The following is a 15,793-nucleotide window of genomic DNA, read 5'->3' as shown; positions in this document are numbered from 1 at the left end:
TTACTGGTGCAGGGATGGTGAAGCAATGTAGTATAAATTGTCAAATAAAAATGCCCCACATAGTTTCATCAAGTATTTTTGATTCAAATATATGACAAACTACAGCAGCTATGAATGCAAATTCATTTTAATCAACAACACAAACACACGCTTCTCTCGAAGTACAGCAGTATTTTACATTGCATTAGATACAGAGGGTTCATTAAACAAGATAAAATGAAAAGAAAAATAAATATATGTACAGTTCAGCTATATTACACCGACGACTTCTCAGAAGTAGTCTCGTTTCCAGGCTGGTATGTCTTGAAAAAAGAATCCATTATCCTCTCCTAAAATCGAATTATGAGAGAGAGACAGATTAAATTTGCAAATCAATGTGCACCGCATCATACTGAATAAACATCAAGGTGTAATTTGCTATGGTGAGGCAGACATTTAATTTGTTGTGAAATCCGTGGTCCTGTTGTACGCACAATTCAGGGTAAAAGCTATGAATGCAAACATTTCCCTGGTTGTAACTTTGTTGATTTATGTACAATTCATAAAAAATCCCCTGCAACTTGAACAAATCTTACACATAACAATCTTACTAAATTATTGAACAGTTAGGTAATATAACATCAATCCAAAGGAAGTAGAAAGGAGGATGGAAGAAACGGAAGTAAAAATGATGGATGGAAATAGCATCCCCTTGCACTCCCCATCAAATCAGGCCCTGAACCTAAAGCAATTATTTAAATATATATATATATATATAATTACTGCTGCTATTTTCAAGCATAAAACGATATTTACCTTCTTCTTTGACTTGTTGTAGGAAGTTAAGGAGCACTGTGGCAGCCTTAGACACACTCAGATTCTCTGTGTTTTCACTCCGTGTTTCTGTAAAGGAACAGAGTGTTAGATCCTAGATCAAAGACAGATACAAAAACCTTGGTTGACGAAAATGTTAACAGTACAGGAATAAAAAAAGGAAGAAACATAACTTTAATGCAAGTTAATGTACAAAGACAGTACAGTACACTTTGGGACTGTTTCTATTAATACATTTGTTATTAATAAAAAGTATGTAATATATACAATTTGGAAATAATTGATCAAACTATGAAACAAAAATTAACAATAAAAGATTGAATTCTACCTAAATGTAGAGAGTCATACACGTCACCCTCGTTCCTATCTTCTGACACAAACCGGCGGCCCTCTGTGAACACAACATTTGTTTGTTAGTTTTTTTGTGGCAGCACTCTGTAAAAAAAGACCCAGAAGGTACAAGCAATTATAATAATTACATACGTGTGCCTTTAAGGTACAGCATTGCCTGCGGGGTCCAGTTTCTACGCTGGAAATTGCCCTGAAAATGAGAAAGCAAACTTTCAGCAGTAGTGATCCTCTTTGAGTAAAAGTTAGGGTCATTTTCATTGTGATTACCGCTGATGTTATTAGTTACCTTTGGGGCACTGCATGCGTAGGAGACAAAGGTAGCCAGCAGAAGGAATGCGAGCACATAAGCAGTGAGAGCCTTCAAACTCTAAGACAAGGAAGAGGGAATGGATCAATGTTAGTTTTGCCTATGGGTGGTAAAGTGCCCATATTTATCTCAAAAGTGAGAGACATTCCTGTACATAAAAATGTAGATGAAGTGTAGAAAATCTGTCAAGATATAGTGGTCAAGATGCCCTGCTGTAGCACTTATAGGTATATTCCACAACAAAAATGTATAATGAACACGTATTGATTGTACAAATTATTTAATCAAAAATGCTACAAGCTAAAATATACTACCTGTTGGAATAGTTTAAAAACCTAAATGACTTTAGTAGAAATTACTCCCAACCTAAAAATGCGTAGGATATTTTAATAACTTTGCCAGAAAATGCTACTTGTAGTAAAACTATACGTAGTTTAAATAAATGTAACAGGTGTTATCAATCTTATAACTGTAGATAACCTAAACATTATAAAGATAATGATAACATTATACCCTTAAGGACAGAATGTTAAGAATACACTAATACGTTAGAAATGTTACCATACTCTGTTAACGGTGTGCGCATGCCCAGTAGGTGAAATATTACAATTCAAACAGCAGAAAACCCAAAGTCATTACAAACTTAGGGACATGAGACTTATGAACTCGTGGCTCTCGGAATGTTAACCCCCACCCCTCCCCCGGTCTTAATTCCTCATTCACAGTTGCATTAGTTACAGTAAATTTGAATGAAATATAAAGGGAAAAAGCAGGTGTCTTACTGTCATTGCTCCGTCGTGCTGTTGAGTTGAGCTCGTTAAGGCAGAGAGGGAGAGACAGGGAAATGTTTGGGGGGAGAGAGATCATGTCGACTCTTTATAAAGCGCAGCAGGGTGGAGGAGTCCGGGTTCCGTCGACGAGAGGAGTTAATGAACGCCGTCTTCGGCAATAGGTCACAGGATTGATTAGTACTCGGGGGATGGGCTCCAAACTAGAGTAATAAACCCTCCACTGGCGAGTTACAGATACCGTTTCAACACTTCGTCTCATTTGCAGAAGTGGGCAGTCGTTACATTTACCTTTAATACATTTATTTAATACATGTAAGTAAGTAAAAACTGATGGATACTTAAAACTAAACCACTTCATCCTACTCAGGGTTCCGGTGGGTCATTGGGAGCAAAGGGACAACCCCCTGGTGAGAGAAATATGTCCCCCCACATCACAGACTCACACTGTCACATTTTTACACTGCTTATCAACCTACCAATATGTAGTTTTTATATTGTGGGGCAATAAGATGAGGAAAACTTAGTTGTTGACTCTCACCAGGAACAGTAAAAAAAAAAAACAAAAAAAAAAAACAGGACACTAAAATATAAAATAAAGTGTTGTTTATGCAAAACACTGAATAGTGCCCCTAGTGGAGATGTTACTGTGCTCAAGTATGTGAGTGTGCTTGAGTATGTGAATATATACATACCTACATACATATATGTATGTACACACACAGAATTCATCCATTCATTCATTATGTGTAACTGCTTATCCAGTTTAGGGTCGAGGTGGGTCCAGAGCCTACCTGGAATCATTGGGCGCAAAGCGGGAATACACCCTGGAGGGGGCGCCTGTCCTTCACAGGGCAACACAGACACACACACACACATTCACTCACACACTCACACCTATGGACACTTTTGAGTCGCCAATCCACCTACCAACGTGTTTTTGGACTGTGGGAGGAAACCGGAGCACCCGGAAGAAACCCACGCAGACACAGGGAGAACACACCAACTCCTCACAGACAGTCACCCGGAGGAAACCCACGCAGACACAGGGAGAACACACCACACTCCACACAGTCACCCGGAGGAAACCCACGCAGACACAGGGAGAACACACCACACTCCTCACAGACAGTCACCCGGAGCGGGACTCGAACCCACAACCTCCAGGCCCCTGCAGCTGTGTGACTGCAACACTAACCTGCTGTGCCCCCTAGTGGCAATGTTACTGTGCTCAAGTATGTGAGTGTGCCAATAAGTGAACATATACCTACCTACATACATATGTATGTACACACAGAATTCTGATTCCATAATATTTCCTACTCAAAGCTTTTTGGTGCACAGTACTAATGGCTAATACTAAGGAGGTGCTGTACAATATGAATGTGTTTACGCAGTGGGCAGCGAAGCATCTCAGATCATCGTTTTTATGAATGAACAGCTGCTGATGGTCTCCACTGAAAGCGAATGAATGACCCTCTCCTTGACCATGTATCGATGAGCTTCTTGAGCCATGTTTATTAATGGAGCCATATGATGTCCTCTTCTAACTTTTAAATCACTACAATTGATATAAATAATCACAGTGAACTAAATATTGCTCTACGATAGAATTATGGGCTGAGAGCATATAAGTAAACAATGTGAGCATTTTAAAAGCATATGCTATAAATAATAATCCTTATTGAGTTTTAACAGAATACAAATTACACAACCCACAAAACTGTTGTTGTTGCAGTTTAAAAATGGCAACTTACCTGTGTAACACGATTATCATGTCCCAGATGTTCACATACCATCAATGTTTATAAATATTGCTTTTATATTAATGAATTGTAGCATCTAGATATAAATGCAGGAGTCAGCACACGAAGATCCGCTTTGTATTTTTTTTTTAATGTGTATTTACAAAGTTTCTGCAGTTGAACCATTACTCGATAGCAGCTCAAGATATAGTAAGACTCAACATCTCACTCAGAGAGAGTAGGGCTGGACATGTCATGTCTCGCGCTCACTGCTTGAGCACAGAAAAACGAGCCATCCATGACAAAAGGATGCAATTCTCTTCCCTCCACAAGCAGAACCAAAGGCACAAGGATGCAACAGGGCCGACGGTGTAACAGAAATCAGGCTCTGCTTCGGAAATCAGTCAAGGGCATCATCATTAACCATGTCACATACAATTAAAAGATTGTCCCGTATAGCATTCCCTCCACTCGAATAGTTAAGGAATACAGAAATGTCATTCCTTATGATGCTGATCCACATGTTGTCTCGTCCTATAGTTCCCCACACAGTTCATTTGGCCTTGTGTTGGGGAAATAATATTAATACAAATTGATATTTCCCTTAAACTGGAAAGATGTCAGTATGGAACCATTCCATAACATATATATAAAAAAAAGGATTTAAAGCCATTTTAGGAGATCCATCATAAATAAAACAAAAGAGAAATGCTGTTTCCATTATACCATGTTGTTGCTCTCGCCCACTTTGTCCACATACTGAAAAACAAAAAGGAAACATGTTTTAGAATCTGATCACCCTCAGTTTACACTTTGCTCACCACTATGATCAAAACTGTAGTATCGCTTGAGAGAGAAGGAAATAAAGGATATTTCTTACATAATAGAAAACAATACAGATTTACTGCACCTGCTCTAATTGTACCTCGGACTGAATGGGTTGCCAGATGCAAATGTGAAAATGAACACAGTCATTATCATCATGTATAGCTCTCAGATTAAGTTCATGCTCACATGCAAAGGGAATGCAGCAGTGACTGACCAACATTGTTGATTGTCCTCTCAGCCTTACGAAGGCTTTAAGAAAACAAAGAAACATTCAAGGTCGGACAGTCAGGTGACAATGTGTCAGGTGAAATTAGGCAAATAAACACACTGTTTTAAAAAGGGTTAAAGTGCATATAGAATCATTGCAACCTGACAGAACTGTTTCTGTGCTTAAATAACTGTTTAGTTACAGCCTCAAAAGGTAATGGTGTGCTATTAGTTATATATAGCACAAAATGGGTTCTACTCTACTCTACTCTTTTTGGTAACCTTTCTGCTAATATAGGGTGACCAGACGTCCTCTTTTACCCGGACGTGTCCTCTTTTACCCGGACGTGTCCTCTTTTTTAGACTTAAAAAAATGTCCAGGTGGAATTTCACAAAAGTTTACATAGAATTTCGAGAAGCGTTTCGTTCACAAACTAGTCCCCCCCTCCCCTACTCCGATTGGTTCGTTTGAGTGAGAAGGGGGCGTGGTGAAGTAGCCTAGAATCTTCTGATTGCACGGTCTGACTGTAGAGCTACCGTTATTGGTTGATAAACTTCTCTGTAAACATTTAATTGGTCAGTCTGCACGTCAGTAGTCCGTCTTTACGTCAGGCAAAGCTCATGCACCTACGCTCATCTCGAGCAGCTCTGCCGGAACATAAATGTAAGTTCTCAGATGAATTAAAAAAGAAATTCCCATGTTTTCTCATGTGTAGCGAATAAAGGTGTAAACGACCTAAAAGCAAGCATAGGTTCAGCTAAGATTACAACGGCAGCGAGGGGCGAGAGCTCATCAAATCCCCCCCGAAACGTGTCCTCTTTTTCACCATCTCAGATCTGGTCATCCTAGCTAAGAGTTTAAATGACCCCCAAGACATTGCACCACCGTAGAGTTAAAGTCCCTTTATGTTTAAATAATATCTCACTAAGACAAATTACAGTTGCAATCCAACTAATGCACCACAAGTTTATTGTTTAAAAAAACCACTGCTTATATAAAAAAATGTTTCGTTTTATCTATTTGAGAATAAAGAGAACATGTAAATACCTAATTATAAGGTATAAAATAATTGTTTTTAACTTAATAAAAAGATGCTGTTTACACAGAAATGCTAGCTTATGCAAAATCATGGTATGGCAGGAAAGGCAAGTGATATTAGAAGCATTTTGATGGAATTATCCAAAAACAAAGCCCCACATTCAATGCTGTACCACAGAGTTAAAAAGCAAAGCAGAACTGAAGCAAGGACCACCACACTCCAGTGCAACATGCAATCAATCAATACACTTACCCCACTAATGAACGGCAGATTCAGCAAGGAGCCCAGGATGGGTATCCGTCTGATGAAGCCAATAACCACTGGAAAGAAACCCCTTCACACACAGAAAGAAACCATGTCAGATGTTTCGTTTTCAGTCCTACAGGGGGTCACTGAGAACCAGAGCGCTAACAGCTTATTAAGAAAGACGTTTTTTCCTCTTAGGTCGTAGGTCATAGATCGAAAACACTAAGCACAGTTCAAAGATTAAGATGTTCACCTGAATAAAAGGAAAAAGCCATAAAACTCTAGAACCACTCCGACGATGGGCCACCCAATTAACACCACGAAGACCCCGCCGAGGAAGAAACTGGTGGCTTTCATCTTGTGCTTCTGAAAGAAGAATCTGAAAGTCCTCTCCAGGCCGATGACAAACGCTAAGCCCACCACAAACAGGATCTGCCGAAAAACAACGTGTATGAAGACAGTAAGTCTAAGGAATCTTAGGATCTGCACAGGGTATCTCAGAAGATCAGGGTTCGAAGATCAGTAGTATAAGAATGTTTCTACCACAGCTTTTTTGGTGATTCATTGACATATTGTGGTTTTTTTATTGTTTAGTCCCTTGATTGTTTGCCCAATTTAAAGACTCTGATTACTCAGTTTACATAATATAGAGTGGCAGCCATTTTGTTTTTTATATATATTTGAATCACAAAATGTGTACACCTGTAACGTCTTCCCTTTTTGCTTTTAAACTTCAGGGTTTTAGACTAAAAATGTTTCCACGTAATTAGATGAGATCAATGTATTTGAGAGTGTGACAGCCATTTTGAGGTATGTACCACTCAACACCCTAAACAGCTACACACTTCTCAGGGAGGCCAATGGTGAAAACTTCACTGTAGCTTTTACCTTTAGTCACACATTTTCACACAGATCTTATCATGGAGCCACACCTTCGAGCATCGAAACGAACAGACTTACATTTCCAATGGCAAGGAGTGCTTTGTCAAAAAACAGGATCATTCCAAAAAACAGGAAAAACACTCCAAATCCCGTTAACCCCATCCCGATTTCTGTGGAGTGAAGAGACATGAATCATTATAGCTCAGCAAATGCCTGGCATAGCAATCCACCCTTAGTTTAAATGCACAGCTATTCTTAGTCCTGAGACCCACAAAACACATCTGTGTTTCCTGTTCAAATAACAATAACTACACACCAACTCCAAATTATGGCTCTTGTACAGAGTGTGCAAGAGGCTCTTATATACAGCTTAATATAATCCACGTGTCTAAATGGAATCAGTCATTCATTCTGAGTGAAGGCGTGGACACTCCTTTATACCCTTCAATGAATCAAGAAGGGCCTACAAACTTATGGTCGTATGCTGTTATTTCCTGGTCAGAACAAAAGGAACATTCAACGCACCTCTGTTCCTTATCACTGACATGAATGAATTACTGTTCATTTGCTAAATTTAAGACACCAAATGAAAACATGCTCTCGATGCCATGACTGAGCAATTCCCCTTTAGTAACTGGTGTTCCAAAGACAGTCACAAAAGGTCAGATTTAAACAGAAAAGGTTTCTTACATCAGAAACCTAAGAAACCATTCCAATCAACTTGTAAGGCAGGGCTTTGGGGCTGCAGGTGAATGACAGAGGGGTGGGTGGAGATAGAGGAGGGAAGGAACTGTTTTCATTAATTAGAATGTGTAGAGTTAGGGTGCAGCAGGTAGTGTCGCAGTCACCCAGCTCCAGGGACCTGAGGAGTTGGTGTGTTCTCCCTGTGTCTGCGTGGGTTTCCTCTGGGTGACTGTCTGTGAGGAGTGTGGTGTGTTCTCCCTGTGTCTGCGTGGGTTTCCTCTGGGTGACTGTCTGTGAGGAGTGTGGTGTGTTCTCCCTGTGTCTGCGTGGGTTTCCTACGGGTGCTCCAGTTTCCTCCCACAGTCCAAAAACACACGTTGGTAGGTGGATTGGCAAAAGTGTCCGTGTGTGTGTTGCCCTGTGAAGGACTGGCGCCCCTTCAAGGGTGTGTTCCTGCCTTGCGCCCAATGATTCCAGGTAGGCTCTGAACCCACCGCGACCCTGAACTGGATAAGGGTTACAGATAATGAATGAATGTGTAGAGTTACATCTAAACCAAATTTGAGGCATCAGAACATTTATTTCTTCCTTTTTTTCTCGATATGTAATGCTGATGGATTCAGATTAATTTTTAGGGTTTTAATTAGTGAGTTTAAAATACTATTTTTTTTAAGGGGTTCATGTGTTTTGGTTTGCTCCGTGCAGATTCTATCTCTAAACCACTAGACTTATGCCTAGAAATTTGTAGACACCTTGACATCCAAAGTTATGACGACAAAAATAAGGTATAACATTTTTGTTGCTACCTGCATGACGTCATTAAATGGATCCTGTCATTAAACCACACCAGATAAAACTTGGTGACTGCACTGAGTTAGCTGCAGTAGTTGTAAACACGGATGCTAAGATTAGTCACTAGCTTCTGCTTCAGTTATGGCACCAAGGAGAAACACAACAACCCAGGCCTTAAGAGAACATGTGGAAAAAATACCAGACAATGTCTGAATCTTACTCTGCGAGTCAGTGAGAGAGATCATCTTGGTAAAGTGTCGATATACTCCACTCCCTGAGACACTGGAACACCTTTCTGTTCCACTACAGCAGCAGCTGTTCCAGGAGCGGCCACGTCCCCGCTCTCTGCGCATGCGCAGCGCAGAACTTTTCACCGGTAAAAGTCCCCGCCGAACCCTGTTTTTTTTCGGCTGTGCAGCCACGTGGATCCACAATATAGTCCCCTCTGCCCAGCTGAATATCAAATATCTCCATACACTCTCCACACTGTGCACTATGCAGGGTATATTCTGTGGATTCCACACATAAACACTGCACTCATTTACAGACAGGGAGCAAGGCAGCTCATGAGCGAATATGGAGTATGAATTATTTTTGTGTAAAACGTAAGCATTTATTCATAATGATACAAATACAAGTCATTATGATGTGCTATTTCATAAAAACTAGATTCCTTGGTATGTGTTGGCACAAAGGTGGTTCTATAAGACCATCGCAGTATGTATTTGCTGCATATATCAATGGCATAATGTTTGATAGTGGGGCCACTAGCTCCGGGCAGCCAGGGCCTGAAAGTTAGGGAAGCAGGATTGTGACTGATCATTATGGGCGGGGGGAGTGACGGAACAGCACTGTATCCTCCCTCAACACGTACGGCTGACATACCTTTAACGGAAGCAGGATTGTGACTGATCATTATGGGCGGGGGGAAGGAAACAGCACTGTATTCTCCCTCAACACGTACGGCTGACATACCTTTAAGGGAAGCAGGATTGTGACTGATCATTATGGGCGGGGGGAGTGACGGAACAGCACCATGTCCTCCCTCAACATGCACGGCTGACCTACCCTTAATCAAAGCACCTAACACCCAACTGCTCCCTGCGAGCAGAGGCTGTCACTTTCCACTATGTGTACGTGTGTGTGTGTGATCACTGCCACGAATGGATTAAACGTAGAGTCTAAATTTGGTTGTTCTGCTCTGCAAAGTTGCTACAAATTTTTTTTCATGTGGCACTCATACATTCATTCATTCATTATCTGTAACCCTTATCCAGTTCAGAGTCGCGGTGGGTCCAGAGCCTACCTGGAATCATTGGGCGAAAGGCGGGAATACACCCTGAAGGGGGCGTCAGTCCTTCACAGGGAAACACACACACACACATTCACTCACACCTACAGACACTTTTTGAGTCGCCAATCCACCTACCAACGTGTATTTTTGGACTGTGGGAGGAAACCCACGCGGACACAGGGAGAACACCAGGCTAATACAGTAGTGACCAAATGGAATAAATACAGTTAAACAACTTTTAGTCCCTCTGTAATAAAAGTAAAGATTCTTCAGGACTTTCAAGCTCAAGTAAATTTTTATGTTAATCCTTGCTCTGTTTGGGATTCCCCAAGCTAACCACTGTGATAAAAAAAAAATAAGTTTTTAAATTTTCAAACTAATCACACATTTTATACGGAAATTTTATATGTTGGAATGCTGACACCTCCTGGTCATATTCATAACTACAGCCTAAACTTTCATTAAACTATCCCAAGCTCTTAATTTGAATATTGACTGGCAGTGTAAAGATTTTGGTAATAAAACGTCAGATTTTGCCTGTTTACAATCACTGATTCTTTACATCATGAAATCCCAGAAATCCAGGCATTGATAATTAATTCATAAATTTACACAAAACAAAAGTATAAATATTCTGACACAAAGAGCTGCTTAAAACCTTTAAATAATAATGGACTGAATCCTCTTTCTTACATGAATTAGGCTACTACAGGCTACTGCAGTGTGTGTGTGTATATATATATATATAAAACATATACCCTCAAGAACATGGATTGAGGGCTTGTAGGGTATAATTCAGACAATATTTCCACCAGAAAACAAAAAGACAGCATAAAGTTATGTTACAAACTGATATATTTATTCAAACGTTACTGCATATTCACTACAATACTTTGTTTACGTTTTTCAATCTTTCCAGTTTCTAATACTATGACAATAATAATGAATGTTTATCAGGAGTAGTTTAAAGTTGCATCTTGAGCCTGAATTCTTTATATATACGAATCCATTAAGGAGTGTTATCATTTAATGACTGTTTTAACTCTATCAAATATTTCAGCTATAAACATGTCCTCTGTCAATGACAATAATTAATATAATCTAGGCAGCAAACATGAGAAAGAAAAGTTTCTGCAGGCGTAGAAACTTTATAACAGGCCCAAGACTACTCCATAAGGTATTCCAGTATTGTGCAGCAAAATATCATCTTTAAATAAAGCTCTTAAGGAGTGATAATTTGGACACAGATATCACACAGTCCTGGTCGAAAACAATATTCAGTAAAAGTGAATTCCAAGACTATGTTTATCTTGCATCTTTAAAACCAGCCCTTAAAATGCTTTTAATAAAATAAGTTTCAAAAAGATTTATCCATTGATTAAAAATGAACAAATCAGTGTTTTGAGAATGTAACAAATATCCAAACAATTCCAAAACAAACCAATAAAAGTGCTTAAGAGTACTGCAGATTATATAAACCAGATTTGTTTTTAGGCACTGTATAACAACCTGACTACACTCTCATTAGAAATGTGAGGTTCATAAGCACACCATTTAAGCAACAGCTGGGATCTAGTTGTGTGTGCTGTTTTCATTCCAGAACTGTTGTTTCAATTAGCAGATAAGGTCCTTTGCCATGGTCACTCTGGAGGTTTTTTCTTAGCTTCTACATCCTTTTTGAAGGCCTCTATTTTCTTGCCGATGTTAGGAACCTTCAGTAATTGTGAAAAAAAAAAGAAAAAAAGAAAGCAGAACTCGATTAGACAATATATGAACTCTGAAATGTTTAAAGGTAGTGATTAATACGGAAGTGCTGCTGTTACATTTAGCTAAGTCCTGTACAATACAACACACACACACACACACACACACACAAAAGTGAACACAGTCATTAAAATACAGTGCACTACACTCTACTGATCTGATCGAATGGTTGTCTGTAAAATACTAATTTCACAACACACTGAAAGTTCATTTCAGGGAATTATTCTGAATTTACACATTTCTCTCAAATGAAACTTTTTATATCAAAGAACTCAGGAAATAATCTAAAATTAAACGTAGCTTTAAAAACCACTCCAGTGAAAATCAAGTGTTTAACCTTGTTAAAATGTCATTGTGGTGTTGTTTATACAATATAAAGAGAAACATTGATCGAACTAACAGTCAAAGCCACAGCTGAGCATTTCCACTTTTTTGGGTAATTTTAAGCTGCAAGTGACAGGATCGCATATTCATATATCTGCACTCACTGCTTGAAGGCAAAAGTGTAGGGTTGTACCTAATAATAATTAATTGGGATAAAGAAAACTGAGATTTTAGGGATTATAAAATGAATTGGGAGGGGGTGCATAAAAATAATTAAAATTTAAAAAATGATTTAAAATGTAAACCTCATAATTCTGGGCGAGATACATTCCAAGCACATTCCCCAAGGCGAATCCAACCTGAAAAACAAAGAGTATTCTGGTCAATAAACATATCTAATAGGACAGGGAGGAAAAACAGGAACCCAGGCAGTGTCACCTTGTAAAGCCACTTATCTAAGTAACATAGCTTCATTTCTGAAGTTTACTCATGTTTTTAAGGTGTTTTATAAAACTAGAATTTGTAGTCTATCAGCCTACACTACAGGCTAATACATATAAGCTTAAACCACACTGGAAGGTGTCAAATATATTAATTAACTTTCCACTAGGTTAGCAAGTGGTCGAGAGGTAGTGTACACTAATGTTCTATAAAGACTCACATAAAACACACGCATTTTTACACACACATTTATTATAAGTAAAATACTCACTACAAACTGGAGCATGATTTTAGCCTTAGCACAGCAAAACAGGCCCTAGAAGAGAAGAGGGAAGGAAAACAGCCCGTTCACTGTGTTGTGGTCATGAACGCTAGCCGTTATCAGCTGCTTGCGTCACTTATTTTCCAGAATAAAAGTCCCCTTCTTTAGAATTTTTGTTGGTGATTCATCATTGGGGATTCCCTGGAGTCGACTCTGACTTCATTTCATAATATAACGCCAGCCAAAGCCCATAGATAAAAAAATCTAATGCCATAATTTGTGTCATATTACAGTGTACATAAAATACACCTCTTCCACCGTCAGAATACGTGGCCACGAGTCTACACCGACTATTTCAACATTGAATCAAAGTGTCGATTATCTTAAGAATCGACTCTTCGCCATCAGCTATGGCAACTCTATATCTCAACTGCTGTACGTTTCAAAGAAGTGTTTCGAAATCTCTTCAAAAATACAGGCTGTCCAAAATAGTGCGTACAAGAAAAAAAAAAAATAAATAAATAAATAAATACACCAGGAGAGGCAGACTCGAGCAGCAACAGAATCACAGAAAATCTCAATACTCATACAATTTCTTTAAGCATGGAGTGGTCCACAGCTGGCTCTTCCCTGCCTTCATAGCCTTTAATTTAAATACTATTCTTTTCAAATCACATAATAACATTAAACGACACAGTTTCCCAACCTTTCGAGATGCACTTTAGCTTGATTATCTATCACTTCATAATTTACACCACCGATGTTTGTCTCATCAGTAATTCCTCCATTTCCCAATGAGATGTAAAAAAGAAATGAAAAAATAATAATAATCTCAGGCTGGCTAGAGTCAGGGCAGTAGAGTCTATTAATGTGCTCCTTTCCCATGATACTTTTGACAGCATATGTACAAACCCCACTTCCAGAAAATGTGTGGCACTTCTTAAAATGCAATAAAACTGAAATCTTTAATTTGGTATTTCACTTAAACATGCATTTAACAGAGAAAATGACAGGTTTTTAGTACTTTCAATGATCCATCAGATTCCAATGTCTATGCATATGGACTCTCCATTTCATCTCATCCAGCAGGTTGATGAACAGAGATGGGTTTTTAGTGTTTAATCAATAATCAGAGAATATAAGGTTTAAGGATGCTATTATGTCATTGTAGTAGATTCTATGACTAATCAATATTTGTTGGACAGCAAACGGCTAGAGGTTAATGCATTGACGAGTGGCTGTATCGATAAAATTGTTAGGTGTGTGCGCGAGGGGGAATGTTTTCAAGAACATGCGCAGGCTACAAATATTGGTAGATGGGGTGAAGCACAAGACTTGAAATTGCTACTGGATGTAGGAAAAAACCTGCAGGCCCCAGAGTGCATTGTGTTAACTACACTGAGGCCAGACATGGTGCTCTGCTCTGACTGTAAACTGATAGTTTATTTCAGAGTTAGCGGTTTAATCTGATTATGCAGTAGATGAAGTATTCGAAAGGAATAAGCTGAAGTACGCAGACTTGGTGGCTGAGGTGAGGGAACGTGGTGGCAGAATTTGTAGCTAAGTCGGCCATCCCTACTTGTGCAGTTCAGCATCAGGGGCTGGAATCTAAGGGCAGCTGTGAAGGAGTTATCAGAAACAATTGAAAGGTCTAGTCAGTGGTTGTGGATAAGGAGATTACTTGGGGAAATGCACTGTAGAGATGTTATTGTGATTGTTGGTGATGTATTACGTATATTTCACATGTAACTTGTGGCATTAACGGTGCCAGTGGGGCTAGGTACAGTCTTAGTCACCAGGGACGCCAGTGTGGATTAACTGTTGTTGATGGTAAAGGTCAAGGTAGGACTGTAAAGCTGGCTTGGAGTAGGGTGGGACTGGAACGCCAAACTTCACTGTTGAGCCTTCAAGAGGTGTTGTGGGCTTAATTCAGTAAAACACCACCAAGAGGAGGTGCCGACCTGATGACCCCTGTGAAGAGCTAGTGATACAGGTGGTTTGGGTACTAATGGGCTGGGCTCAGTAAGTAACCAGAGTTGTTACTGGTTGCTGATTGGATCATAAATGGCTACAGCAACCTTAGTGTTGAGGTGTAGAATTCAACAGAAATTTTGTAAAATGTAGTGTCTACAAACCTTTAGACACAGTGTATGTAGAGCTCTGTATGTGGATTGTAAGACCTTTTTGTTGCTGCATGAAAGTTCATTTTAATGTTGTATTGTGTTTCACTAACTAAAGGTGTTCGTAAAATAAAAGACAAAAAGCATTTCTCAGCAGTCGGCTACTTTTGTAGTGGAATCCTTTAACTTTTGGCTAAGCTTCTGTTTCTGTTGGCCCTGGTTTAAGCACACACTGGGCAGGAGATTTATACTGGGCCTGGAAACCTTGCTTATGTAATCCTGGTTTACAAAAACAATTTCTAAGACATGATCTGAACTTGGAAGCAACACTGGTTCCAGGTTTCAGGAAATGAGGGGTGCACTCAAGACATGACCAATCAAAACCAGACACTAGATTTTTGGGTGGGGAGTTGCCTGAGTTAAGAAGAAGATAATCCCTACGACACCATATCCCTACAGTGTGCCTCAATCACTTCATCATGGCATTAACTATTACTCTCAATACTGGAGCAGAAATGCCCATTATAGGACTGGGGACATGGAAGGTAAGAGATTGTACTTCAATTTGAAGCTGATCAAATTCTGCCACTCTAAGGGCATCTCTGTGACTGGGTACAGCCCTCTTGGAGCCCCTGATAGACCACGGTAGGTGAAAAACATAAACGCTAAAGCCTGTACCTTACAAAATAAAGCTGTATGGTCAAGAAATTACTAAGAAGACATAAGAGCATCTCGTAAAGAGCAGTGAAATAAAAATGAAAAATAATAAAAACATAATCTAGAAGTTAAACTTAAATTATTTGGTGGTTTATGACTGCTGATGTGAAAATGTCTCTCAGACCAGGTTCAGAAAATCACTTATACACTCAGTGTTGGTCATTGTACAGGAACACTGGCCTGCCATC

The 15,793-nt window shown here is 39.3% G+C and overlaps 3 protein-coding genes across 4 annotated transcripts; all 3 read right to left on the bottom strand.

Annotated features, from left to right (window-relative positions):
- Positions 1-192: 192 nt before the first annotated feature.
- On the bottom strand, positions 193-2,437 carry spx (spexin hormone). The gene is made up of 6 exons (XM_066668383.1): positions 2,254-2,437; positions 1,451-1,531; positions 1,297-1,354; positions 1,142-1,204; positions 796-882; positions 193-329 (listed from the first exon to the last, which is right to left on the bottom strand). Exons 1-6 carry the CDS (start codon positions 2,257-2,259, stop codon positions 271-273), a joined length of 354 nt encoding a protein of 117 aa, XP_066524480.1. The 5' UTR covers positions 2,260-2,437; the 3' UTR covers positions 193-270.
- A 1,463-nt stretch (positions 2,438-3,900) lies between these two features.
- On the bottom strand, positions 3,901-9,031 carry golt1ba (golgi transport 1Ba). 2 transcript variants are annotated; one of them, XR_010802201.1, is made up of 6 exons: positions 8,904-9,031; positions 7,286-7,377; positions 6,579-6,757; positions 6,332-6,413; positions 5,019-5,081; positions 3,901-4,763 (listed from the first exon to the last, which is right to left on the bottom strand). XR_010802201.1 is itself a non-coding variant. In XM_066667964.1 (5 exons), exons 1-5 carry the CDS (start codon positions 8,926-8,928, stop codon positions 4,725-4,727), a joined length of 417 nt encoding a protein of 138 aa, XP_066524061.1. In that variant the 5' UTR covers positions 8,929-9,031; the 3' UTR covers positions 3,907-4,724. The 2 variants fall into 2 exon arrangements, 1 of the variants encoding a protein (XP_066524061.1); XM_066667964.1 differs by lacking the exon at positions 5,019-5,081 and having other exon boundaries at positions 3,907-4,763.
- Positions 9,032-10,815: 1,784 nt separating this feature from the next.
- On the bottom strand, positions 10,816-12,927 carry stmp1 (short transmembrane mitochondrial protein 1). The gene is made up of 3 exons (XM_066669776.1): positions 12,778-12,927; positions 12,371-12,424; positions 10,816-11,689 (listed from the first exon to the last, which is right to left on the bottom strand). Exons 1-3 carry the CDS (start codon positions 12,790-12,792, stop codon positions 11,618-11,620), a joined length of 141 nt encoding a protein of 46 aa, XP_066525873.1. The 5' UTR covers positions 12,793-12,927; the 3' UTR covers positions 10,816-11,617.
- Between the last annotated feature and the right edge of the window lie 2,866 nt (positions 12,928-15,793).

The sequence above is a fragment of the Hoplias malabaricus genome, chromosome 4, assembly GCF_029633855.1.
Source record: "Hoplias malabaricus isolate fHopMal1 chromosome 4, fHopMal1.hap1, whole genome shotgun sequence".
Lineage (NCBI taxonomy): Eukaryota > Metazoa > Chordata > Actinopteri > Characiformes > Erythrinidae > Hoplias > Hoplias malabaricus.
The sequence above is the reverse complement of the archived record's forward strand: the minus strand, read 5'-3'. Positions and strand labels throughout refer to the sequence as shown.

What these genes read in the sequence shown, in the direction of transcription:
- stmp1 (XM_066669776.1), bottom strand. An exon ending in ATCTCGCCCAGAATTATGAG is followed by an intron (nt 11,690 to 12,370) that starts GTTTACATTTTA and finishes CAATTACTGAAG; the next exon opens with GTTCCTAACATCGGCAAGAA.
- spx (XM_066668383.1), bottom strand. An exon ending in GCTGTACCTTAAAGGCACAC is followed by an intron (nt 1,205 to 1,296) that starts GTATGTAATTAT and finishes TTGTGTTCACAG; the next exon opens with AGGGCCGCCGGTTTGTGTCA. An exon ending in ACAACAAGTCAAAGAAGAAG is followed by an intron (nt 330 to 795) that starts GTAAATATCGTT and finishes ATTCGATTTTAG; the next exon opens with GAGAGGATAATGGATTCTTT.
- golt1ba (XM_066667964.1), bottom strand. Translation starts at nt 8,928, where the DNA reads ATGATCTCTCTCACTGACTCGCAGA. An exon ending in CACTCCTTGCCATTGGAAAT is followed by an intron (nt 6,758 to 7,285) that starts GTAAGTCTGTTC and finishes GTTTTTCGGCAG; the next exon opens with ATCCTGTTTGTGGTGGGCTT. An exon ending in ATCTGCCGTTCATTAGTGGG is followed by an intron (nt 4,764 to 6,331) that starts GTAAGTGTATTG and finishes TTTGTTTTTCAG; the next exon opens with TATGTGGACAAAGTGGGCGA.